Genomic DNA, 23121 nt, shown 5'->3' on the forward strand with positions numbered 1-23121 from the left:
AGCTAGATTCATGGATCAACAAGACTGGAAGGGTTATGAAACGGTCCCTCTAAGCTGTGTGGAGTCTTGCGAGCAAAAACTCTGCTTTGTGAGCTCCAGATGCGTTAAAGTCGTGAGCGAGCAATTTGGATGCTGCATAGCTTCGTCTGCTCTGGAGCCCTCCTTCCTGAGCGAAGGCAAAAAATCTGTGAGCCGGAGGCTAAAAAACTGTGAGCGAGCTCACACTCACGCAGCTTAGAGGGAACACTGGTTCTAAGCACCGGAGGGTCGGAGGCTCCCAGGTCAGAGCGTGGAGAAGGGGGCCGAGGCTCAAGTACAAAGGCTGCTTCCACTCGCAGTGCTGCAAAACTACAGGGCTACCTGTCCGGCGTGAAAAGAAGGGGGCAGAAAGACTGGCCTGCGCTGTCTTCTTCCCAAACCGTGTTTGAGGCAGTGGGGGGGGTTGGGAATCTTTTGGGGTTCCTCGGTTAGCAAAGGAAGAAAGAAAAACGGAATTCTGACTATCAAAGCTTCGAATAAGACACTCGTTCTAAAAGAAATGCTGTGGGGCCTCTGTCCTGACCCGGATGGTCAGGTCTGGGAAGCTAAGTTGGGTCAGGACAGTCAGTACTTGGACGGGAGACCGGCCAGGAAGCCCAGGGGCCGCCACAAAGAGGCAGGCGATGACAAGCCCCCTCTGTTCACCTCTTGCCTTCGAAACCCAGTGGGGTGGCCATGGGGGGGGGGGCTGCGACTTGGCTGCCCTCTCCGCCATGAGGACAGATGAGCTTTCTCGAAAGAGCGCTTCCCTTGCTTGCCTTCTCTCCCCCCACCACCACTACCTCCTTGCAGGAAAGGGTCATGTTGTGGGCCGCCGTGTGGGTTCACCCAAGGACTGAGGCGTCCAGCGGATCTGCCCCGTGTTCGGCATGAACGGCAGGTGGGAGGGGCAGGGGGTCCTTCAGCCGTGGGCCAGCTGAGGGTTCAGAGCAGTGTTCCCTCTAAGCTGAGTGAGTGTGAGCTAGCTCACAGTTTTTTAGCCTCCAGATCACACATTTTTGTCTCGGCTCAGGAAGGAGGGCTCCAGGGCAAACTGATTTATGCCACAGCCAAATTGCTCACTCAGGACTTTAGTGCCAGGAGCTCACAAAGTAGAATGTTTGCTCACAAGACTCCACAGCTTAGAGGGAGCATTGGACCAATGTTCTCTCTAAGCTGAGTTAGTGTGAGCTAGCTCACAGGTTTTTTAGCCTCCGGCTCACACATTTTTGTCTTAGTTCAGGAAGGAGGGCTCCAGGGCAAACTGATTTATGCCGCAGCCAAATTGCTCACTCACGACTTTAGTGCCAGGAGCTCACAAAGTAGAATGTTTGCTCACAAGATTCCACAGCTTAGAGGGAGCATTGCAGCCAGTGTTCCCTCTACGCTGAGTTTAGTGTGAGCTAGCTCACAGTTTTTTAGCCTCCGGCTCACACATTTGTTGTCTTTGCTCAGGAAGGGTGGCTTCCAGAGCAAATGAATTTATGCAGGAGCCAAATCGCTCGCTCACAACTTTAGTGCCAGGAGCTCACAGAGTAGAATTTTTGCTCACAGGACTCCACAGCTTAGAGGGAACATTGGTTCAGAGTAGGTAGAAAGCGTGCGGGCGGCTTCCCTCCTCCACCGGACTCCGTGGCGGACTCTGAATAAATACATTATCAATACATTTAATGATAGCTTTATTAATTAAGCATTGATAATATATTAATAAAGGTAAATTAGTAATCAGTGAAAAAGTGAGACCTTATCAGGGGCTCTCTGATGGTAAAGGGGGTTAGGAAGCACTGCCTTCTGTGAGACTCGGGTACGGTGCGGGGGAGGGCTGGGAAAGAGGGCCATTCAGTGGGAGCCAGTTACTGGGAGGGGGGTCTCCCTCTGTGTAAGCAGAGGCGGAACCACCCAGCTGCCAGGTTGCTTGGGTTTCCTGCAATGCTCCCTCTAAGCTGTGGAATCTTGTGAGCAAACATTCTACTTTGTGAGCTACTGGCATTAAAACTGTGAGTGAGCGATTTGGCTACTGCATAAATTAGTTTGCTCTGGTGCCATCCCTTCCTGAGCTAAGACAAAAATGTGTGAGCCAGAGGCTCAAAAACTGTGAGCTAGCTCACACTAACTCCGCTTAGAGGGAACACTGGCTGCAATGCTCCCTCTAAGCTGTGGAATCTTGTGAGCAAACATTCTACTTTGTGAGCTACTGGCATTAAAACTGTGAGTGAGCGATTTGGCTACTGCATAAATTAGTTTGCTCTGGTGCCATCCCTTCCTGAGCTAAGACAAAAATGTGTGAGCCGGAGGCTAAAAAACTGTGAGCTGGCTCACACTAACTCAGCTTAGAGGGAATACTGCCTATGAGGCACTTTTCGACTCTGGGTCATGATCTCCATAATTCCCATTGAGATGAATGGGAGGCTGCTGGGCCCCGAGACGGTTTCTGTGGGGTGGGTCAAAGTCCCGGTGGCTGGTGCCACACTCTCTTGGTTGCTTCCCCCTCCCCATGAATGTTTAGCGCCTTTAGTATAACTTCCATAGCTCCCTCACTCAGTCAGAGCTGGGATATCACAGGGAAGAAGAAGAGATTGGATTCATACCCCATGGCCCTTCACTACCCAAAGGAGTCTCAGGGCGGCTTGCAAACTCCTTTCCCTTCCCCTCCCCACAACAGACACCCTGTGAGGTGGGTGGGGCTGAGAGAGCTCTTGACAGAAACTGCTCTTTTTCAAGGACAGCTCTTATCAGAACTATGGCTTGCCCAAGGTCATCCAGCAGGTGCAAGTGGAGGAGTGGGGGATTAAACCCGGCTCTCCCAGATTAGAGTCCGCGCACTTCACCACTACACCAAACATTTACTGAGCTTAGTTGGAAGGTTTTGCATGTCTGGTAGTGAAGAGCAACTCTACTGTCCTTTTTTCATAAGCCTTTCCTCTGTTTCTCCCCCAGAATCCAATGGACCGTGCCCAACGTGGCGAGGGCTGGTGTTCCCCCTCCTCATGCCCGATGGGGCGGCCTCTCTGTCCCCCTGTGAGCCCAGCCGGCTGTGGGACCGCAGTTCTGGCGCTGCCCACCCATCCTGGCCTCTTCCACAGAGCAGCGAGAGCGGAGGAGACCCTCCCGGCTCAAGCCCACCGTCCGTGGCAGCCCCGGGAGACGCCGCCCCAGTGGGAGGCCGACTCTCGGGGGCCCCTCTCCGGGACAATCTGAACAACCTCAACCTTCCATCCACCTTTGGACTGCCCCCCAAGAGGACTCCCCACCTGGGCAGCCCGGCCGAGGGGGAGGGCGAGAAACTGCTGGGGGAGCCGGGCACGGCCGCCGACCCCCCCGAGAGATTGGCGTGTCCAGACTGCGGCAAGGCCTACCACACCGTCACGGGCCTGGCACGGCACCGGCAGCTGCGTTGCAAGCTGCAGTCGGCGGGCAGGAAATACTTCAACTGCAAGTACTGCGAGAAGGAGTACGCCAGCCTGGGGGCCCTCAAGATGCACATCCGCACCCACACGCTGCCTTGCGTCTGCAGGATCTGCAGCAAGGCCTTCTCCCGACCCTGGCTGCTCCAGGGGCACATCCGGACCCACACAGGTAGGGGGCGCCCCGTTTCAGGTGGGGAGACATTATGTGCAGCACCCGTCACTCTGCCGCACAAAAGTGTGGGCGCAACGGGCTAGTGTGCTGGACCTTGGAGACCCCAGGTTCAAGTTTCCGGTGTCTGTGAAGTTCTGTGGGTGACCTGGGGTCAGCTGCTGTCTCTCTCAGCTTGACCTACCTCCCAGGGTTGTTGTATGGACAACATACAGCTGTGGCTCAGTGAGGCAGGAGGTCCCAGGTTCGATCCCTGGTGGCATCTCCAGTGGAAAGGACCAGGCAGGAGGTGATGGGAAAGACCTCCGCCTGAGACCCTGGAGAGCCGCTGCCAGTCTGAGTAGACAAGACTGACCTTGATAGACCAAAATATCTGATTCAGTATAAGGCAGCTTCCTGTGCTTAAATAGAAAAGCACTACAGTTATTTGGTGGTGAGGAAAACGTCCTTACCGCATGCTCATAGGCACTTGCTCTATTGCAACACATAGCCCAGTGAAGAAAAAGAAGAAGAAGAGATTGGATTTATACCCCACCCTTCACTCGGAGTCTCAGAGCGGCTTACAAACCCCTTTCCCTTCCCCTCCCCACAACAGACACGCTTGTGAGGTGGGTGGGGCTGAGAGAGCTCTGACGCAAACTGCTCTTTTTCAAGGACAGCTGTGCCAGAGCTTGTGACTGACCCAAGGTCACATCGGCAGGTGCAAGTGGAGGAGTGGGGAATCAAACCTGGTTCTCCCAGATTAGAGTCCGCACACTGAACCACGACACCAAACTGGCTCTCCAGTGCTTAGTCCTGGCATTGAAAATAGGTTTGGGATCAGCTCAGTGAGCTTGGATGCAAATCCAGCTGTGGCTGAATTGGAGAGGCGGAGTATGGAGGGTGCGGTTCTTCAGGGTGGCCCTCATTTTCCCCAAGTGTGTGGAAGGCAATGCCCCCTCTAAGCTGTGGTGTCTTGCGAGCAAAAATTCTACCTTTTGAGCTACTGGCATTAAAGTTGTGAGCGAGCAATTTGGCTGCTGCATCAATTAGTTTGCTCTGGAGCCCTCCTTCCTGAGCCAAGGCAAAAACGTGTGAGCCGGAGGCTAAAAAGCTGTGAGCTAGCTCACACTAAGTCAGCTTAGGGGGAACACCGGTGGAAGGGTGGGATTTTGTGCCTCTTTGAAGGAGACGGTTGCGAGAGCCATTTCTCTCTCCGCTGGCTGCTTTTGAATGTGTTCATGTGTGATTAGCTAGCAGCAAAATGACACACACACAAACACACACACACACACACACACAGGGCAGTGTTACAGGCAGTGGCATTCTGGATGTAAAGAGAAGGTGAGGCCAGAACTGGTCTGTCGCTGCTGTCTGAAGCAAGATGTTGGACTAGATGCTCTTTTTTATAATTCAGTGGACAGAAGAACATAAAGTGTGTGTGTGGGGGAGCATCTGGTTGCTGTTGGGAACCAGAAACCAGTGTTCCCTCTAAGCTGAGTTAGTGTGAGCCAGCTCACAGTTTTTTAGCCTCCAGCTCACATATTTTTTGTCTTGACTCAGGAAGGATGGCTCCGGAGCAAACTGATTTATGCAGGAGCCAAATGGCTCGCTCACAGTTTTTATGCCAGTAGTTCACAAAGTAGAATTTTTGCTCCCCAGGCTCCACAGCTTAGAGGGAACCCTGGTTGATGCAGCCGGGCTCTTTTTGTTTCTATATAAATACTGCTTTGGATCTGCATGATTAAGCCCTGCCATTGTGCATCCACCAGCTCCGCACTACAGGTCAACGGGGAGTGTTTTGAAGGAAAACCATTCCCAGTTACATGGACCCAGAAAGAATCTTGTTGCAGAGACTTTTAACAGGTCCTTTCGTGCCACCAGCGCTTTTGTCAACTAGAGCCCACTGCGTAAAGGCAAGGGGCAGAACTCTCGTTTCAAATTAAACGTAAATGCATCCTTTCTAGGAGACCCGCTGCTAGCTTGAGAAACTGAGTCTAAAGCAGGTGTTTGTATGAACAGTCAGTCATCTTCCACTCACCCCTGACACAATTCCAGCCCCTGGTCTCACGGACAGAGCTGTTCAGAGGCAGCTGTGAGAGATCTGTGACTCTTCAAGGTGCCTCAAGAGAACTTTTTTGTTTCTGCTGCCGCTGCAACTAACTCCTGGCCTCTGTTTGAGGACAGGAACATTTTCTCTTGCTTGTCAGTCGGAGAATTGGTGAAGATCAGTACAGGCCGGCCCTTCTGGCTAGCCAGGGTGAGGGGCTACAGATTTCTCTGCTGGAAACTTCTGCCCCCCAGTTTCAAGAAATTAGAAGGGTAAACTCTGATAGGGAAGCTTTGTAGCTTAACGGTCACGTCTTCCTTCCATCACTGCCCTGGAAGAACCACGGCAACCGTAGCTTGATTAGGGTGCTGAGCCTCTTTGAAAGAGAGGACTTTCAGCACTTCTCACAAAATTAGGATTCCCCGGTAATGAGGAAGTGGATCAAAACTGCACCTCTGAAACATAGTTGTTCTCGGAGAAGGTACCGTGCTTGTCAAAACAGTACAGCTTAATGCATCGCTTGTTCAGTTGGGGGGGGGGACTTGTCAGATATCAAGCAGTAATAATGAAAACCCCTGTGGAATAAAGAATTTATAATCTATTAATTATTACCTCCAGTTCTATTTTTGTACACTAGTCAAGGTACAATAGCAGAAAGACAATATAATATAATAGCAATCCAGACTTCACAGTATTTGTTAAAGTGTCATTCATGTGAATGCAGAATACAGTCAAACAATATGAAAGTCAAATTGGCCAAATCAGTTGATCAAATTAATTGCAAACCTATACCAAAATCTTGTGAAAAGTGGGAGGAGGAGGAGATTGGAATTATACCCCACCCTTCACTACCCAAGAGAGTCTCAGAGTGGCTTACAAACTCCTTCCCCTCCCCACAACAGACACCCTGTGAGGTAGGTGGGGCTGAGAGAGTTCTTTTGACAACTGACAGCTATGCGAGAACTATGGCTTGCCCAAGGTCATCCAGCAGAGTTCCAGAGAAGGTGCCCACAGGCACAAAAAGGGTTGGTGACCCCTGCCCTACAGAGTTGCCATCAGTTGACGGCCCTTTGGTGTAGTGGTTAAGAGCCAGTTTGGTGCAGTGGTTAAGTGCGCGGACTCTAGTCTGGGAGAACCGGGTATGATTCCCCACTCCTCCACTTGCACCTGCTGGATGACCTTGGGCAAACTGAAGTTCTGTCAGAGCTGTCCTTGAAAAAGCCGTTTCTGTCAAGAGGTCTCTCAGCCCCACCTACCTCACAGGGTGTCTTTTGTGGGGAGGGGAAGGGAAGGGAGTTTGCAAGCTGCTCTGCGACTCCCTTGGGTAGTGAAGGGCCATGGGGTATAAATCCAATCTCTTCTTCACCCAGCAAGGCAGCCCTTTCTCTAACTCGAGGGGCACAATCTCCTCCTTGGGGTAACCACCACCACAAATGAATCTGAAACAGCATCACCTGCTCAATGGATTTGTACTCCCAGCACTCCATATGTGCATTGCTGTTCAAATGCTCTGCCTAACTGACACCACCTCTCACTTTCATTGCAGTAGTTACTGAAGGATGATCCATTACGCTTCCTCACTTTTGTGCTTGTGGCGGAATGCGCCTGCTCTGGCCCGCAGGACCTATTCCACCCTGCCTTCCAAGGTCTTCCCAACACCTGGAGAGGCTTCTTTCCCCCCCCCCTCCGGTAACCTGCCACCACCACTTGACCTTTGTAAAGAATGGCCTGCTGGGAGAGTCAGGGTTCCCGGCTTCCCTTCCAAGTTCTGAGGCCTTGCCTCTGTGTCTCCTGCTGCCCAGCGCCTGGACACTATCGGGACAGTTTACTGCCTCGTGGGCCCCTGGAGGAAGAGCCACTTGCCAACTGCCTGCCTTCCCCCTCCTGGCAATCCTTTTACAAAAATGTGACCGAGATGGTGGAGGTCTGTGTGAATACAGAGAACCATGTCCAGCATCAAAAGTTACAAAGTATTTATTTAAAAGAAAATATTCACAAGCATACTTTTAGCACAGCACCAGACTGAGCAAGGAATACCTCCTCCTCCTCCTCCTCCTCTTCTTCTTCTTCCCACTTGATGGCCCTTTCCACCCCCACCGGCTGGGGGAGCTGAGCTCTCTAGACAAGCCCCGTCAGTGCCTGACTCTCTTCTCTTTCGGCTCCCCGTCCAGGCGAGAAGCCCTACGCCTGCTCCCACTGCAGCCGAGCTTTTGCGGACCGCTCCAACCTCCGCGCCCACCTGCAGACTCATTCGGACATCAAGAAGTACCAGTGCCACACCTGCTCCAAGACCTTTTCCCGCATGTCCCTGCTGCTGCGGCACGAGGAGGCCGGATGCTGCCCTGCCACCTGACCTGGCTCCGAGTTGAGTCTAGCCGGAAGATGGGCCAACCAGGACACGATGGAGAAGATCTGCCGTGCAGAAGCTGGAGTGGCCTTGCGACGTTCAGACTCTGCCGCAGATTGCTCTGTGGAATGCAGGGGGGGGCAGCTCTCAGTCAGGGGACAGGCAGGCGTGGGCTGCCCCGTGCAAGGAAGCTACTCCAGAGGCTGGTTTTGTATCCTTTGCACCAAGTTCTGCAGCAGAATAATCTGCTGTTCTGGAAGCACTTAGTTGCTCCGTCCAGAGAGCGCACCTGGCAGGCTGTTTGCCTGCTGGTTCACCGGGGCAGCAGAGGGCCTCCTTCTTGCCCACAAGGCACTTTCCAGCCGCTCCGTTAGGAGATTTCCATTTCCCGGTTCTGATACAATTGTATGTATGGCAACGTGGCTTTCCTACATTCTTGCGGTTCTGTCCCCCTGCCCACCGACAATTTCTTTGTGGCCAGAACATGGGGTCTTCCTCTTCTCGTTTGGTTGTCTCCTCTGATTTTAAGAAATAAAGTAATGCAAATTAACTTGGTCTCCAAAGCCAAGTCTTATTTATTGTTTTTGCCATGTGGTAGAAGGGTCTGAAGGAAGCTGGTTTCGTTGCATCTTTCGGTTCCGGTTGTGCTTCCCACGGTGCTGGCATTGGGCATGAGCTGGCATCAGGCATGGCCTCTCTGAATTATCACGGTAAGAGGTTCTCGGTCGCAATTCCTTGGCTTGCAAGCCACAGTGGGGACTGCAAGATGCACAGCGCCCATGTATCAGGAACACTGGGAAAGCCCTGCTGGATTGGATCAAAGTTCCATTGAGTCCAGTGTTCTGCTTTCTACAGTAACTAGCTAGATAGCCCCCACTCTCCAAGGACTGCAGGCAAGGTGAGGAAGCCAAACTCACCTCCCTCTGGTACTCCTTCTGTCTCGTTACTTCCTGTTCTGACAGTCAGGGAGGGGCTGTGGCTCGACAGAAGAGCCTCTGCTTGGCCTGCCAAAGGTCTCAGGTTCAATCCCCGGCATCTGCAGTTAAAAGGACCAGGCAGCAGTGTTCCCTCTAAGGTGAGTTAGTGTGAGCTAGCTCACAGTTTTTTAGCCTCTGGCTCACACGCTTTTGTCTCAGCTCAGGAAGGATGGCTCCAGAGCAAAGTAATATATGCAGTAGCTAAATTGCTTGCTCACAACCTTAATGCCAGTAGCTCACAAGGTAGAATTCTTGCTCACAAGACTCCACAGCTTAGAGGGAACATTGCCAGGCAGTAGGTGATGTGAAAGAATTCAGCCTGAGATCCTGGAGAGCGGCTGTCCGTCTGAGTAGACAATACTTACTTTGATGGTCTGATTCAGTATAAGGCAGTTTCATTCTGTGAACTTGGGCAGATCATGAGAGGGAGGGCCCAGGAAGGGTTGCATCAGTGCTTAGTTCTCTTGGCTGTTTCTTACAGGCCCAGGGAAAGGCCAATCGCCACTTTAGGGCCAGGGAGGAATTTTCCTCCAGGTCAGATTGGCCAGGGATCCTGGAGGGTTGTTGTTGTTTTTTTTGTCATCTTCTGGGCGTGGAACAGGGGTCACTGGCAACGCTCCCTCTAAGCCAGTGGTGGCGAACCTATGGCACGGGTGCCAGAAGTGGCACTCAGATCCCTCTCTGTGGGCACGCGTGCCATCGTCACAGCCAGGCCCAGACCATCATTAAAGTGTCGAATTCTCTGCCAAATAATTTTAAGTAAATGAAAGCATTTGGGATTGCTTTCCTTACTTTGTTTGGATCATCTTAAGTTAATGTATGAGTTATTCTTTCTAAAGTAAAACCTCAGTATTCAGGTTAAATTGCCGTGTTGGCACTTTGCGATAAATAAGTGGGTTTTGGGTCGCAGTTTGGGCACTCGGGTCTCTAAAAGATTCGCCATCACTGTCTAAGCTGTGGAGTCTTGTGAGCAAAAAATCTACTTTGTGAGCTACTGGCATTAAAGTTGTGAGCGAGCGATTTGGCTGCTGCATCAATGAGTCTGCTCTGGAGCCCCATCCTGCCTGAGCTAAGACAAAAATGCGTGAGCTGGAGGCTAAAAAACTGTGAGCTAGCTCACACTCACTCAGCTTAGAGGGAACACTGGTCACTGGAGGTTTAAGGGGAGGGGGAGGTAGTTGTGAATTTCCTGCATTATTCAGGGGGTGGAACTAGATGACCCTGGAGGTCCCTTCCAGCTCTGTGATCCTGTGATTCTACATGTGCTTCAGTCAACTGGTAATGGCCTGTTCTGGGACAGCCCCCCCCCCCCGGCTTTTCCAGAATCCAAAAAACAAGATCTGTTGGCTTTTTAATCTGCGGAGGACAGGCTTTTACGAGGCTAATGAATACAGGGAACTGATCAGCACTTTTGAAAACATGTAATGGGGAGAGGAGCCAATGATACAGGGGGTGATCCTTGGCGTGTCCCTGTTGGCACCACGGATAATTAACCGAGCACACAGCGGCTGCCAGTGTCTCTTTCACAAGGTGAATGCGCTCACTGTGCCACCAGCTTTGGCGTCAGGTGCATCATGGTGCGGTGGGAAAGGCACAGGTGCAGTTGTGGCGTGCGAATGCAAAGGATTTCTTTCCTTAGCCCCTTTGAGCCATTCTTTCAGTGGGGATTGTGCAGGAGGGCGGCAGGGTGTGTGTGGCACCTTGTCCTTTTGGCATAAAGCATTTCTCCGCAAGAGAGGGGGCAGCGTTATTACAAGGCGGGGAAGCAGGTGAAGCCAGTCCTGCCAGGACCGCACAGGGAGAGCGGCGTGGATATTTATAATCGGGGCAGTGGTGAAGTACAGCCTTACCCAAGCGCACACAAATAGGACTCAGATATCTAAAGGAAGCTACATTGTAAATTGTGTTCTATTTTGGGCCCCGCGGTGTCTAAATCGGGCTGCTGCACCTGTCGTTCCGAGGGCCAGAGTAGGAAAGAATTCTCGCAGGGTCTAAAATAAGCCCAAATGTTTTTTTCCCCCTTGCAACTTGCTGCAGATGGAAAATGCTTATAAATACGGCGCAGGGCCGCTGGGATCGTGGGCGGGGGGGGGGGGGCCGGCTGCCTGCCAGTCAGGCCGGCCAAGAGTGGTAGGACTGAGATGGAATGAATGAATGAGCTTTTTCCGTTCTCCCTAGTGCTGCGTGGACATGCAGAGCCCGTAGAGAGGCTGTGGCCTCCTTGCTGCTGGGGCTTGTTCTGTTACCGTGTAGTAGTGACGGTATTCAAGCTTTCCCACAGGGTGGCCCTCTCCTCCCCCCGCCACATCCCAAGTCAAGAAGAAAACATTCTGAGCCCCTGCGAATGAAGACGAGACCTACTATTCCGTGGCAGGATAGAGTCACCACTCAGCTGTTCGGGGGCCTCCCAGTGGCGCCATCTCTGGGTAGCATGAACTTGTGCTAAGAGGGGCGGTGGCTCAGTGGAAGAGCCTCTGCTCGCATGCAGACGGTCCCAGGTTCAATCCCCGGCATCTCCAATTAAAAAGGACAAGGCAGCAGGTGATGTGAAATACCCCTGCCTGAGACCCTGGAGAGCTGTCAAGAGGGGCTGTGGCTCAGTGGAAGAGCCTCTGCTTGGCGTGCAGAAGGTCCCAGGTTCAATTCCCGGTGGCATCTCCAGTTAAAAAGGAACAGGCAACAGGTGATGTGAAAGACCTCCGCCTGAGACCCTGGAGAGATGTCAAGAGGGGCTGTGGCTCAGTGGAAGAGCCTCTGTTTGGCGTGCAGAAGGTCCCAGGTTCAATCCCCGGTGGCATCTCCAGTTAAAAAGGAACAGGCAACAGGTGATGTGAAAGACCTCCGCCTGAGACCCTGGAGAGCTGTCAAGAGGGGCTGTGGCTCAGTGGAAGAGCCTCTGCTTGACGTGCAGAAGGTCCCAGGTTCAATCCCCGGTGGCATCTCCAGTTAAAAAGGAACAGGCAACAGGTGATGTGAAAGACCTCCGCCTGAGACCCTGGAGAGCTGTAAAGAGGGGCCGTGGCTCAGTGGAAGAGCCTCTACTTGGCAGGCAGAAGGTCCCAGGTTCAGTCCCCGGCATCTCCAGTTAAAAAGGACCAGGCCAGAGGTGATGGGAAAGACCTCCGCCTGAGACCCTGGAGAGCTGTAAAGAGGGGCTGTGGCTCAGTGGAAGAGCCTCTGCTTGGCATGCAGAAGGTCCCAGGTTCAGTCTGCAGCATCTCCAGTTAAAGGGACCAGGCCAGAGGTGATACGAAAGACCTCCGCCTGAGACTGAGGCCGTGGCTCAGTGGAAGAGCCTCTGCTTGGCATGCAGAAGCCCCCAGGTTCAATCCCAGGCATCTCCAATTAAAAAGGAACAGGGAGTGGATGATGTGAAGGACCTTTCTCTGCCTGAGACCCTGGAGAGCCGCTGCCAGTCGGAGGGGACAAGACCGACCTGAGTCAATAGAAGGCAGCTCCACACGCATTCATGCATGAGAGGGTGACCCCAGAAGTCCTTGGATCGAATCTCACCTTGGCCAAGGGGAGAGTCAATAGGTCACCCTCCGTCCCCTCCCCTGTAAAATGGGTCTAAGAATATTGACCTATCCTAATGGGTTGCTTGTGGGGGTTACTGAAGTCACAGATGTGTGTGTGCCTGAAGGTTACGCAGTAGCCTTACTGTAAATGTTAAGCTCTCTAGGCGGGGGCTCTGTTGCATCCATACAGTTCGGTGTAGTGGTGAAGTGCGCAGACTCTAATCTGGGAGAACTGGGTTTGATTCCCCACTCCTCCACTCGCAGCTGCTGGATGACCTTAGGCAAGCCGTAGTTCTGATAAGAGCTGTTCTTGGGGAAAAAAGTAGTTTCTGTCAGAGCTCTCTCAGCCCCACCTGCCTCACAGGCAACGCTCCCTCTAAGCTCTGGAGTCTTGTGAGCAAAAATTCTACTTCGTGAGCGACTGGCATTGAAGTTGTGAGCGAGCGATTTGGCTGCTGCATAAATGAGTTTGCTCTGGAGCTATCCCTTCCTGAGCTAAGACAAACGTGTGAGCCAGAGGTTGAAAAACTGTGAGCTAGCTCACACTAGCTTAGAGGGAACACTGCTCACAGGGTGTCTGTTGTGGGGAGGGGGAGGGAAAGGAGTTTGTAAGCCGCTTTGACACTCTGAGTGAAGGGCGGGGTATAAATCCAATCTCCTCCTCTTCTTCTTCCTCTTCTTCTTCTCTGGTCTTTCAAGCATCTAGGGCAGTAGCAAGCTGCTGTGGCCTAGAGGAAAGGGTCTGCCCCAGAAGCACAGTTTCTGCTGGGCTCTGACCCAGGAAACTGCAGAACACAGGAGCACACAACACTGCCTTGTATTGAATCAGGCCTCAGGTCCATCAAGTCCAGTCTTGCCTGCTCTGGTTGGCAGTGAGTCTCCAGGGTCTCAGGCAGAGGGGTCTTTCAAATCACCGACTGCCAGATCCTCTACCTGGAGAGGCCGGGGACTGAACCTGGGACCTTCCGCATGCCAAGCAGAGGCTCTAGCAATGAGCAATTACCCCTCCCTAGGGATGGCGGGAGGGATGCCAACCAGCCGGTATCACACGGGCACTTAAATTAAGTGCAAAACAGTAATGGATGGATGCAGGGCCAGGAGTGTGGGTGCGGACTGTGGGAGTCGCTCCCCCAGATCAGCTGGCGAGGATATGTTCTCCTGAAACAGCTCAAGAGCCAGCTACCTGGCAAGGTCCGGAAAGCCTCTGGACTTTCCTCAAGGGAACCTTAGACTTTCAAGCCTTTTCCACCGTCTAAATTGTAATTCTGCACTTCTTAAAATGCGGCTGTCTAGAAATAGACAAAATGTGGATTGCGGGACAGCAGCTGAATTGTTAGCATCCTACTGTACTGAAGCCCTGGGGCCGGATCCCACAGATCTATTCTACTCCTCTCGGGCTCAGGGTGGTCTGCCATTGCCTGGATCTGTGTTGTGACCCTCGACTGCTTTGGTGGTCCAGGGCTCTTTTTGTAGAAAAAGCCCAGCAGGAACTCATTACCATAATAGGCCACACCCAACAGCAGAAGCTCATTAGCACACTAGGCCACACCCCTGACAGCACAGCTCATTAGCACATTAGGCCGCACCCCCACGTTACCAGAAGTGTGGTCATCCAGCCACACCCACCTTTTGCTTCTTATTCAGTTTACCTTGTTTGTTGTCAAAACCCAGGGCCTTTTTTGTAGCAGGGACTCCTTTGCATGTTAGGCCACACACCCCTAATGTAGCCAATCCTAATGAGTTCCTGCTGTTGGGTGTGGCCTATTATGCTAATGAGTTCCTGCTGGGCGTGGCCAACTCGGGAGCCAGCCGGAACGCCGTTCCTGTGCGTTCCTGCCCAAAAATAGCCCTGGTGGTCTCCCATCCAAGAACTAACTAGGGCTGCCCCTGCTTAGCTTCTGAGATCTGATAAGATCGGGCTAGCCTGCGCCATCCAGGCAACAGACATTCAGAGATGGTTTGCCGTTGCCTGCTTCTGTGCTGCGACTCTGGCATGCCTTGGAGGACTCCCATCCGAATACTAGCCAGGGCCGACCCTGCTTGGCTTCCGAGATCTGACGAGATCCAGCCAGCCTGAGAGATTGCCTGAGAGTTGTAAACAAGGATGAGGTGCGGGGAGGGAGCTAACGATGGCCCCTAGACCCTCACAGCTCCATCAGTCCCTTGCCACTAAAGAAATTACTTCAAAATAAGCAACTGTTCTCTTTTTTCACACCACAGTGTCCGAATGAATCTCTCTCTGTGTTACGTTTGCCATCAAGTCGCCTATGACTTATGGCGGCTGTGTGAGTGCAGGCAGGAGTCATTTCGTAGAAAAAGAGGTGCAGGAGCTCATTAGCATACCTTATTAGCATAACTCATTTGCATGTGCCACACCCCCTGACATCACCGGAAGTGTGTCGGAAGGCAACACCCACCACTCAGGCTCCACTGGACTGTTTTGGATTGCTAGCTATTGGGGGGGGATGTGCAGATCTGCCCTCACAGAGGAGGGAGAGCTTGTACCTGAAGGTGGGGGGGCGGGGGGCCCTCTGCAACTTACCTGGCTGCTTCTTGCTCCTTGTGGCCTGACTGAGGGCTGCTGGGAGCAGGGGGCGGGGCTTGTTGCATGTGCCCGCCTCCTGGGCTCCTTACTGCCGGAGCTCCACTCCTGTGCGCTCCTGCAGAAAATGACCCCTGAGTGCATGACCCAAACTGAAGGCCCATGGCTTCCTTCATCGAGTCCCTCCATCTCCTGTTGGGTCTTCCTCTCTTCCCGCTGCCTTCTGTTCTTCCTGTCATTCTTGTCTTGTCCAGGACATCCTGTCTTCTCGCGATGAGACTAGTCTCACTTTAGTCCTTCTAACCTTGTAATTTTGATTTCAAACGAACACACAGTATTGCCTGTAAGCAGGGGTCGTTTCGTAGAAAAAGAGCTAGGGGGACTCATTAGCATAACTCATTAGCATATGCCACACCCCCTGACATCACCGGAAGTGTGTCATAAGGCCACACCCCCTGACATCACGGGAAGTGTGTCATAAGGCCACACACCCCGCCCCCAACGGTCCCGGCCGGCGGCCGTGCAGCTCCACTCCCGAGCTTCATGAGGGGCCCGGTAATGGACCTGCAAGGCCGGCGGGAGTGCAAGGAAGCCCCGCGAAGGCCCTCCCTGGCCCCAGGCAGGAAGGGGTGGGGAGAGGCAGGGAGGAAGCAACTTACCCTCCCTCTTCTCCTGCCTCTTCCTGGCTGATTGAGGGCCGGAAGCGGGGCGGCCGGAAGTAGGGGGCGGGGCTTCGTCATGTGCCCCGCCCCCCGTACCTCACCAGGGGGAACTGCGTTCCCCCGCGATCCCCCCCCCCGAAATGACCTCTGCCTGTAAGCGTTTCTGTCTGCTTTTATAAAGGGGGTGTGGCCTTCTTCAAAGGGGCAGGTTTTTCCGGGGCCCTGGAGCCTCGTGTTGCAGGTATTTCTGAGAATCTCTGAGTCACAGCAAACGGTTTGAAAATATAAAAGTGATGAGGATTCTGGCCTCACTTGCAAATTGCCCCCAAACACCTTCTCCTGAGAGCCAGTTGTGGTGTCGTGGTATACAGCAGTGGACTCTAATCTGGAGAACCAGCTTGATTCTCCACTCCTCCTCCACATGAAGCCAACTGGGTGACCTTGGGCCAGTCACCATTCTCTCCGGACTCTCAGCCCCGCCTACCTCACAGGGTGTTTGATGTGGGGAGAGGAAGGGAAGGAGATTGTAAAGCACTCTGAGACTCCTTCTGGTAGTGAAGGGGGGGTATAAAACTAACTCTTCTATTTCTAGCCACGTCTTGGAACTCTGCTTAAGGCCAGAGGAACTTTCTTACCACTTCACCAGAGCTGAGCTTCAAGAAGACCAAGGCTTTTAGCTCTCTCAGACCTACATCAATTTAAGCCTTGGAGAAAACTGCTCTGCTAACAGTCTCTAGAGAACTTGTGTATTTACATAAGAACATAAGAGAAGCCAATGTTGGATCAGGCCAAAGGCCCATCCAGTGGCCAAAAATACCGGGTGTGCCATCAGGAGGTCCAGCAGTGGGGCCAGGACACCAGAAGCCCTCCCACTGTTGCCCCCCCAAGCACCAAGAATACAGAGCATCCCTTGCCCCAGACCGAGAGTTCCTACCTATACCTTCTGGCTCATAGCCACTGACGGACTTCTGCTCCATATGTTTATCCAATTCACTCTTGAAGCTGTCCATGCTTGTAGCCACCACCACCTCCTGCGGCAGGGAATTCCACGTGTTCATCACTCTTTGGGTGAAGAAGGACTTCCTTTTATCTGTTCTAACCCGACCGCTCAGCAATTTCATAGAATGCCCACTTGAGTTCTTGTATTGTGAGAAAGGGAGAAAAGTACTTCTTTCTTGACCTGCTCTATCCCATGCATAATCTTGTAAACCTCGATCAAGTCACCCCTCAGCCATCGTTTCTCCAAGCTAAAGAGCCCCAAGCCCTTTAACCTTTCTTCATAGGGAAAGTGTTCCAGCCCTTTTATCATTCTAGTTCATTTATTTCCCCTCGTGGGGACCCAAAGCACCCTTCTCCTCTCCTCCATTTTATCCTCACAACAACCCTGTGAGGTAGGTCAGGCTGGGAGCGTGTGACTGGCCTAAGGTTACCCAGCAACCTTTCATGACACAGCTGGGGAATTTGAACCTGGGCCTTCCAGTTCGTAGTTCGACACTCTTAGCAACTGCACCACAGTGGCTCTGAGCTGAGGCTGGGGCAGGTGACCTTGTCTTTGCACCCCACTTTACAATCTTTGGTTTTTTCACACTGCCCATGCCCGGCCTGCCTTGATCTGACTGGATATATGAGAGGCAGCATGGGTGCTGAGCCAGGACACCTTGCCATTCTACCCCGCTTCTTCCTCCCATGACGAATGGAAAAATAGTGCCCCCAAAATTAGCCTGCATAAATAGTGCCTGCTTCTGGCCAGGCAAAGTTTCTCGGGCGATTATGCCAAGAGGGGCAAAAATAGAGGCTGCCTTTCTATCTATACCCTCTTGGCTGGCCCTCTGCTTTCTATCTTTAACCTGCTGGCAAGCTTCGATGGAACCCGGCGTGTCAACTTCCAGGGTTCCGCGAGCACAGCGGATGGTGGACAGGTGGCAAAAACAACTCCCAAACTGGCACTGGGGGGGGGGGGGGGAGGGGGGGGAGGTTTGAGCCGGCTGGCAGTGGGCAGGCTGCCAGTCCCAGGGTACTTTCCGCGAAGAGTCTGGATTTTCCGTCGGCTGGCTCCTCTTGTGGATAGGGCAAGATCCGGGGCACGACGATCCATTTTGAGCACTGGCCGATATTTGCATGTGCTGCTGGGAGCGTGGCCAATGTGTCATCCCACCCAAGGGCGATTCAGCAGGCAGCAGGTAACCGGTCATCCTCCCCACCCTGAGAGTTGGTCATTGTCCTCCAAGGAGCTCAGAGCCAGGGACATGCGTCTGCCTTCCCTCTGTCCTTACAGCTGCCCTATGAGGTGGATCTGGCGGAGAGAGAGGCAGCAGCTGCCACAAATCACCTGGTGAGCGAGGATTTTCACCTCGGCCTCCCCGGACCTTCTAACTTCTACACCACACACAGCCTTCTCTTAAACCACCTGTTGGCTTGCAGAGAACGGGCTAACCCATCTCACACATTCAGCGGAAATGGAGGTGGTGGACTGCTTCACGTGTGCGCTTTCTCACTGCTGACGTGAGGTGACTTTCCCATGCAATTTGACAAACAGTAATTGCCAAGCGTATACCTTCCTGAGGGTGACAGAATACCTTGAAGAAGAAGAGATTGGGTTTATACCCCATGGCCCTTCACTACCCAAGGGAGTCCAAGAGCGGCTTACAAACTCCTTTCCCTTCCCCTCCCCACAGTCAGTGGGGCTGAGAGAGCTCTGACAGAAACGGCTCTTTTTCAAGAACAGCTCTGACAGGACAATGGCTTGCCCCAGGTCATCCAGCAGGTGTAAGCGGAGGAGTGGGGAATCAAACCAGGTTCTCCCAGATTACAGTCTGCGCACTGAACCACTACACTAAACTACACCACTGAACTGCCTCCAAGGAACAAGACTTGGAAAGGCCTTTGCCTGCCTTCTGGAGAAACACTGCCGGCTAGGGAGGGTCCATGGCTCAGTGGCAGGAAGTCCCAGGTTCAATCTCCAGCGTCTCCAGTTAAAAAAGGACCAGGCAGTAGGTAATGTGAAAGATCTTTCTCTGCCTGAGACCCTGGAGAGCCGCTGCCAGTCTGAGTAGACAATCCTGACTCCGATGGACCGAGGGTCTGATTCAGTAGAAAGCATCTTCATGTGTGTTCAAACAGATAATTTGGGGCTAAACAGAGAACACGGCAGCAGGCAGCTGCATGTATGTGTTGGTTATACATTATTATAAGAGATTTTTTTTCTGAATCCAGCTGATAGTCCCAAAGGCAAGTGTACAGGCGAGTGGAAGCATTTCTTTTAAAAATCCAGGTGAATCAAGACAGATGTATTTGCCGGAGTCTGGGTGCGTAATGCCTCTTCAAGAAACAGACCCTGGGAGGGAATCATTTTCAAAGTGAGCAATGGGGTGGTGGTGGAAAGTTCACCCTCTCCCCACTGCAGTCACATGCATGGGTGGGGGGGGGGTCAGTATTTTAATTGCATTTCACAGCAAGTGGTACAGAGCTGCTCTCGACAAACTCCCTGAACAGGGAGCGTAAATATTCTGCCCAAGTCACCTTGGTCCTTGGCATGGGGAATAGTCTTTAAAGAGGGAGGGACTTGCTTTTGGAGGTGTGTGGTGTTAGTTAGGCCTTCCTTTATTGAGCAATACTCGCATACCACAAACAGAACATCATCAAACAGTGCAGCTTCTGCGAGAGAAGTGAAAGGTGCTGGGGGGGGGGAGAAAACTGAATAATTTCACTGTGGGATCAAATATAAATTTGAGGTTTTGCTTCATTTTGTTTAATTCATAGTAAGAGAACTGGTGTGGGGATTCCTGTTCCCAAGTTTGGTGCAAGAACCAGTTTGGTGTGGTGGTTAGGAGCGCAGACTCTAATCTGGGAGAACCGGGTTTGATTCCCCACTCCTTCCATGCAGCTGCTGGTGTGACCTTGGGTCAGTCACCAGAAATGCTCCCTCTAAGCTGTGGAGCCTTGTGAGCAAAAATTCTACTTGGTGAGCTACTGGCATTAATGTTGTGAGCAGGAGATTTGGCTACTGCATAAATTAATTTGCTCTGGAACAATCCTTCCTGAGCTAAGACAAAAATGTGTGAGCTGGAGGCTAAAAAACTGAGCCAGCTCTCCCTAACTCAGCTTAGAGGGAACATTGGTCACCAGTTCTCTCAGAGCTGTTCTCTCACGTGCAGTTTCTGTCAGAGCTCTCTCAGCCCCTCCTACCTCAAAGGGTGTCTGTTGCGGGGAGAGGAAGGGAAGGAGATTGTAAACCGCTCTGAGACTCCTTCGGGTAGGGAAGGTGGGGTATAAATCCAGTCTCTGCGTCTTCAAAACATGTTTCAGTTCTGTTTCGTGCTCAAAATTTACTATATCAGGTGCAGAATATTGAAGTGACCCAGCTTCTGTTCCGACAAGGCAGGAGCAGTGGAGCAAATAGAGGTCAGGGTGGGTAGGGAGGTCATGTTCAATGTTCCCTCTAAGCTGAGTTAGTGTGAGCTAGCTCACAGTTTTTTAGCCTCTGGCTCACACAGTTTTGTCTCAGCTCAGGAAGGAGGGCTCCAGACCAGACTAATGTATGCAGTAGCCAAGTTGCTTGCTCACAACTTTAATTCTAGTAGCTCACGAAGTAGAATTTTTGCTCACAAGTCTCCTCAGCTTAGAGGGAACATTGGTCATGTTAATGATTTTTTTAATCGGACTAGCTTGGCAGACTAAGGTCTCCAGTATGTTTCAGCAGTTGTTCCCTCCAAGCTAAGTTAGCCTCTGGCTCACGGATTTTTGTCTTCGCTCAGGGAGGATGGCTCCAGAGCAAACTAATTTAGGCAGCAGCCCAATCGCTCGCTCACCACTTTATTGCCAGTGGCTCACAAAGTAGAATTTTTGCTCACAAGACTCCACAGCTTAGAGGGAGCATTGGTTACAGTGCTAGACTAAGACCTGGGAGACCCAGGTTTGAATCCTTTTTCTCCGCCATGAATCGCACCCGGTGAGTGGGCGATCTCACAGGGCTGTTGTGAGGATAAAATGGAAAAGGGGGGGGGGGAGAATCATGCACCCAGCCCTGTAAGCTACATGGCAGAAAGGAAGGATCAAAATGTACTGCATAAATTCTGACTTGGGTGGTTTTCCTCTTACATATTGCATTTTGTGGAGAGTTCTGGCAAACTCCCAAGCCTGCACGCTATTTTATTACATTTTGGGTGGTCCTAATACATTGCCATGGCTTTTGTTTTCCGTTTTTGCTTTGGGTACTAGTCATGGCTGCCTCCATCTTCGGTCTCACAAACGGACTGGGACAGACAGTGCCAGATACGAGGCGAGTGAAAAAGAAATCTGCCTTTTGCAGCACCTCCAGCCCCTGAGCTCCCTCTAGCGTCTTCACTGCCAGATAGTCTCTGGTCTTATCGAGCAGCTGGGCACTTCCTGACAACACAACTGAAGTGACTCTGGTGGGGTGGCGTGGAGCGACCAGTCTTGACCAGAACAGGGCGAGCAGCAATCTTCACACATGCCAAATGTACACAATATTGCTTTTGTGTGTGTGTTTCTCTGGATGGTTTCCCCGAATCATTCCCAAAGAGGCAGTCTTTAGAGTCACAGATGCCCGCAAGACGTTTCTTCTGCCTCCAACTCTCGCAGCCATACCCTATCCATACCTTGTGGCTAACAGCCACTGATGGACCTCTGCTCCATATGTTTATCTAATTCCCTCTTGAAGCCGTCCATGCTTGTAGCTGCCACCACCTCCTGTGGCCGTGAATTCCATGTGTTCATCACTCTTTGGGTGAAGAAGTCCTTCCTTTTATCTGTTCTAACCCGACTCCTCAGCAATTTCATGGAGTGCCCACGAGTTCTTGTATTGTGAGAAAGGGAGAAAAGTACCTCTTTCTCTACCTGCTCTATCCCATGCATCATCTTATAAACCTCAATCATGTCACCCCTCAGTCGTCGTTTCTCCAAACTAAAGAGCCCTAAGCGCTTTAACCTTTCTTCATAGGGAAAGTGTTCCAACCCTTTTATCATTCTAGTTGCCCTTTTCTGCACTTTTTCCAATGCTATAATATCCTTTTTAAGGTGTGGTGACCAGAACTGTACACAGTATTCCAAATGAGGTTGCATCATTGATTTATGTAGGGGCATATGATATTGGCTGATCTGTTTTCAATACCCTTCCTAATAATCCCCAGCATAGCGTTGGCCTTTTTATTGCAGTCATACACTGTCTCGACATTTTCAGTGAGTTATCTACTATGACTCCAAGATCTCTCTCTTGGTCAGTCTCTGCCAGTTTGGACCCCATCAACGTGTATTTATATTTAGGATTTTTGGCTCCAATGTGCATCACCTTGCACTTGGCCACATTGAACCCCATTTGCCACGTTGATACCCACTCGCCCATCCTCAACAGATCCCTTTGGAGTGCCTCACAATCCTCCCTGGTTTTCCTCAACCCTGAACAACTTTGTATATCTGCAAACTTAGCCACTTCACTGCTTACTCCCAACTCCATATAACTGATGAACAAGTTAAAAAGCATCGGACTGAGTACTGATCCCTGCGGTACCCCACTGCTTACCACCTTCCACTGAGAAAATTGCTCATTTATACTCTCTGTTTCCTGTTAATTAGCCAGTTTTTGATCCACAAAAGGACTTGTCCTTTTATCCCGTGATTTTTTAGCTTACTTAGGACCCTTTGATGAAGAACTTTATCAAAAGCTTTCTGGAAGTCAAGGTAAACAATATTGGGTCCCCCTTGTCCACATGTTTGTCCACCCCCTCAAAGAACACTAACAGGTTAGTGAGACAAGATCTTCCCTTACAGAACCCATGCTGAGTCTGCCTGAAAAGTTTTTGTTCATCAATGTGCTTACTGATTCTTTCCTTCATAACAGTTTCCACCAATTTACCTGGTATCCAGGGCAGACTGACTGGCCTGTAATTTCCCAGATCTCCTCTGGAACCCTTTTTAAAGATGGGAGTGACATTAGCTACCTCCCAGTCCCCTTAAGCCAGAGATGTTGAACTCATTTGTTAGGAGGGCTGGATCTCACATAAACCTTTGTCAGGGCCATGTGTGCCATAAAACGTAATCCAGGTACCAGAGATATAAACTATATAAAGATAGCACCTGGAGAGCTCTGGGTTGGTGGGCTAGGAGGGGGGTGCAAAGGAAAACCCACAGGGGTGGACTGGAGAGCCATTGGTGCAGCAGTGGGCAGGCGCTCCCATGCTGCTTGACTGCAGCAGAGGAGGTTGTTCTGCCATGCTGAAGCCACAACTGGAGTGGCTCCAGCCACTCCCCCTGAGCAGCCTCCTCTTCCCTCCCTTGTACTAGTTGCTTGCGGGCCGCATAAGATGTATTGTATTAATTTTAGATGTATTGTATTAATTTTACTGGTTGTAAGCCGCCCTGAGCCGCTTGGGGGGGGGGAGGGCGGGATAAAAATCTAATAAATAAATAATTAAATACAGAGGTCATTTCTGGGGG

At 51.6% G+C, this 23121-nt stretch overlaps 1 protein-coding gene across 1 annotated transcript; it reads left to right on the forward strand.

Moving 5' to 3' along the window:
* The first annotated feature begins 2956 nt into the window (after nucleotides 1-2956).
* On the forward strand, nucleotides 2957-8445 carry SNAI3 (snail family zinc finger 3). Its single transcript, XM_015421788.1, has 2 exons — nucleotides 2957-3594; nucleotides 7795-8445. Exons 1-2 carry the CDS (start codon nucleotides 3006-3008, stop codon nucleotides 7974-7976), a joined length of 771 nt encoding a protein of 256 aa, XP_015277274.1. The 5' UTR covers nucleotides 2957-3005; the 3' UTR covers nucleotides 7977-8445.
* The last annotated feature ends 14676 nt before the right edge of the window (nucleotides 8446-23121 follow it).

The sequence above is a fragment of the Gekko japonicus genome, unplaced genomic scaffold (assembly GCF_001447785.1).
Source record: "Gekko japonicus isolate JY-2015 unplaced genomic scaffold, Gekko_japonicus_V1.1 scaffold4714, whole genome shotgun sequence".
Lineage (NCBI taxonomy): Eukaryota > Metazoa > Chordata > Lepidosauria > Squamata > Gekkonidae > Gekko > Gekko japonicus.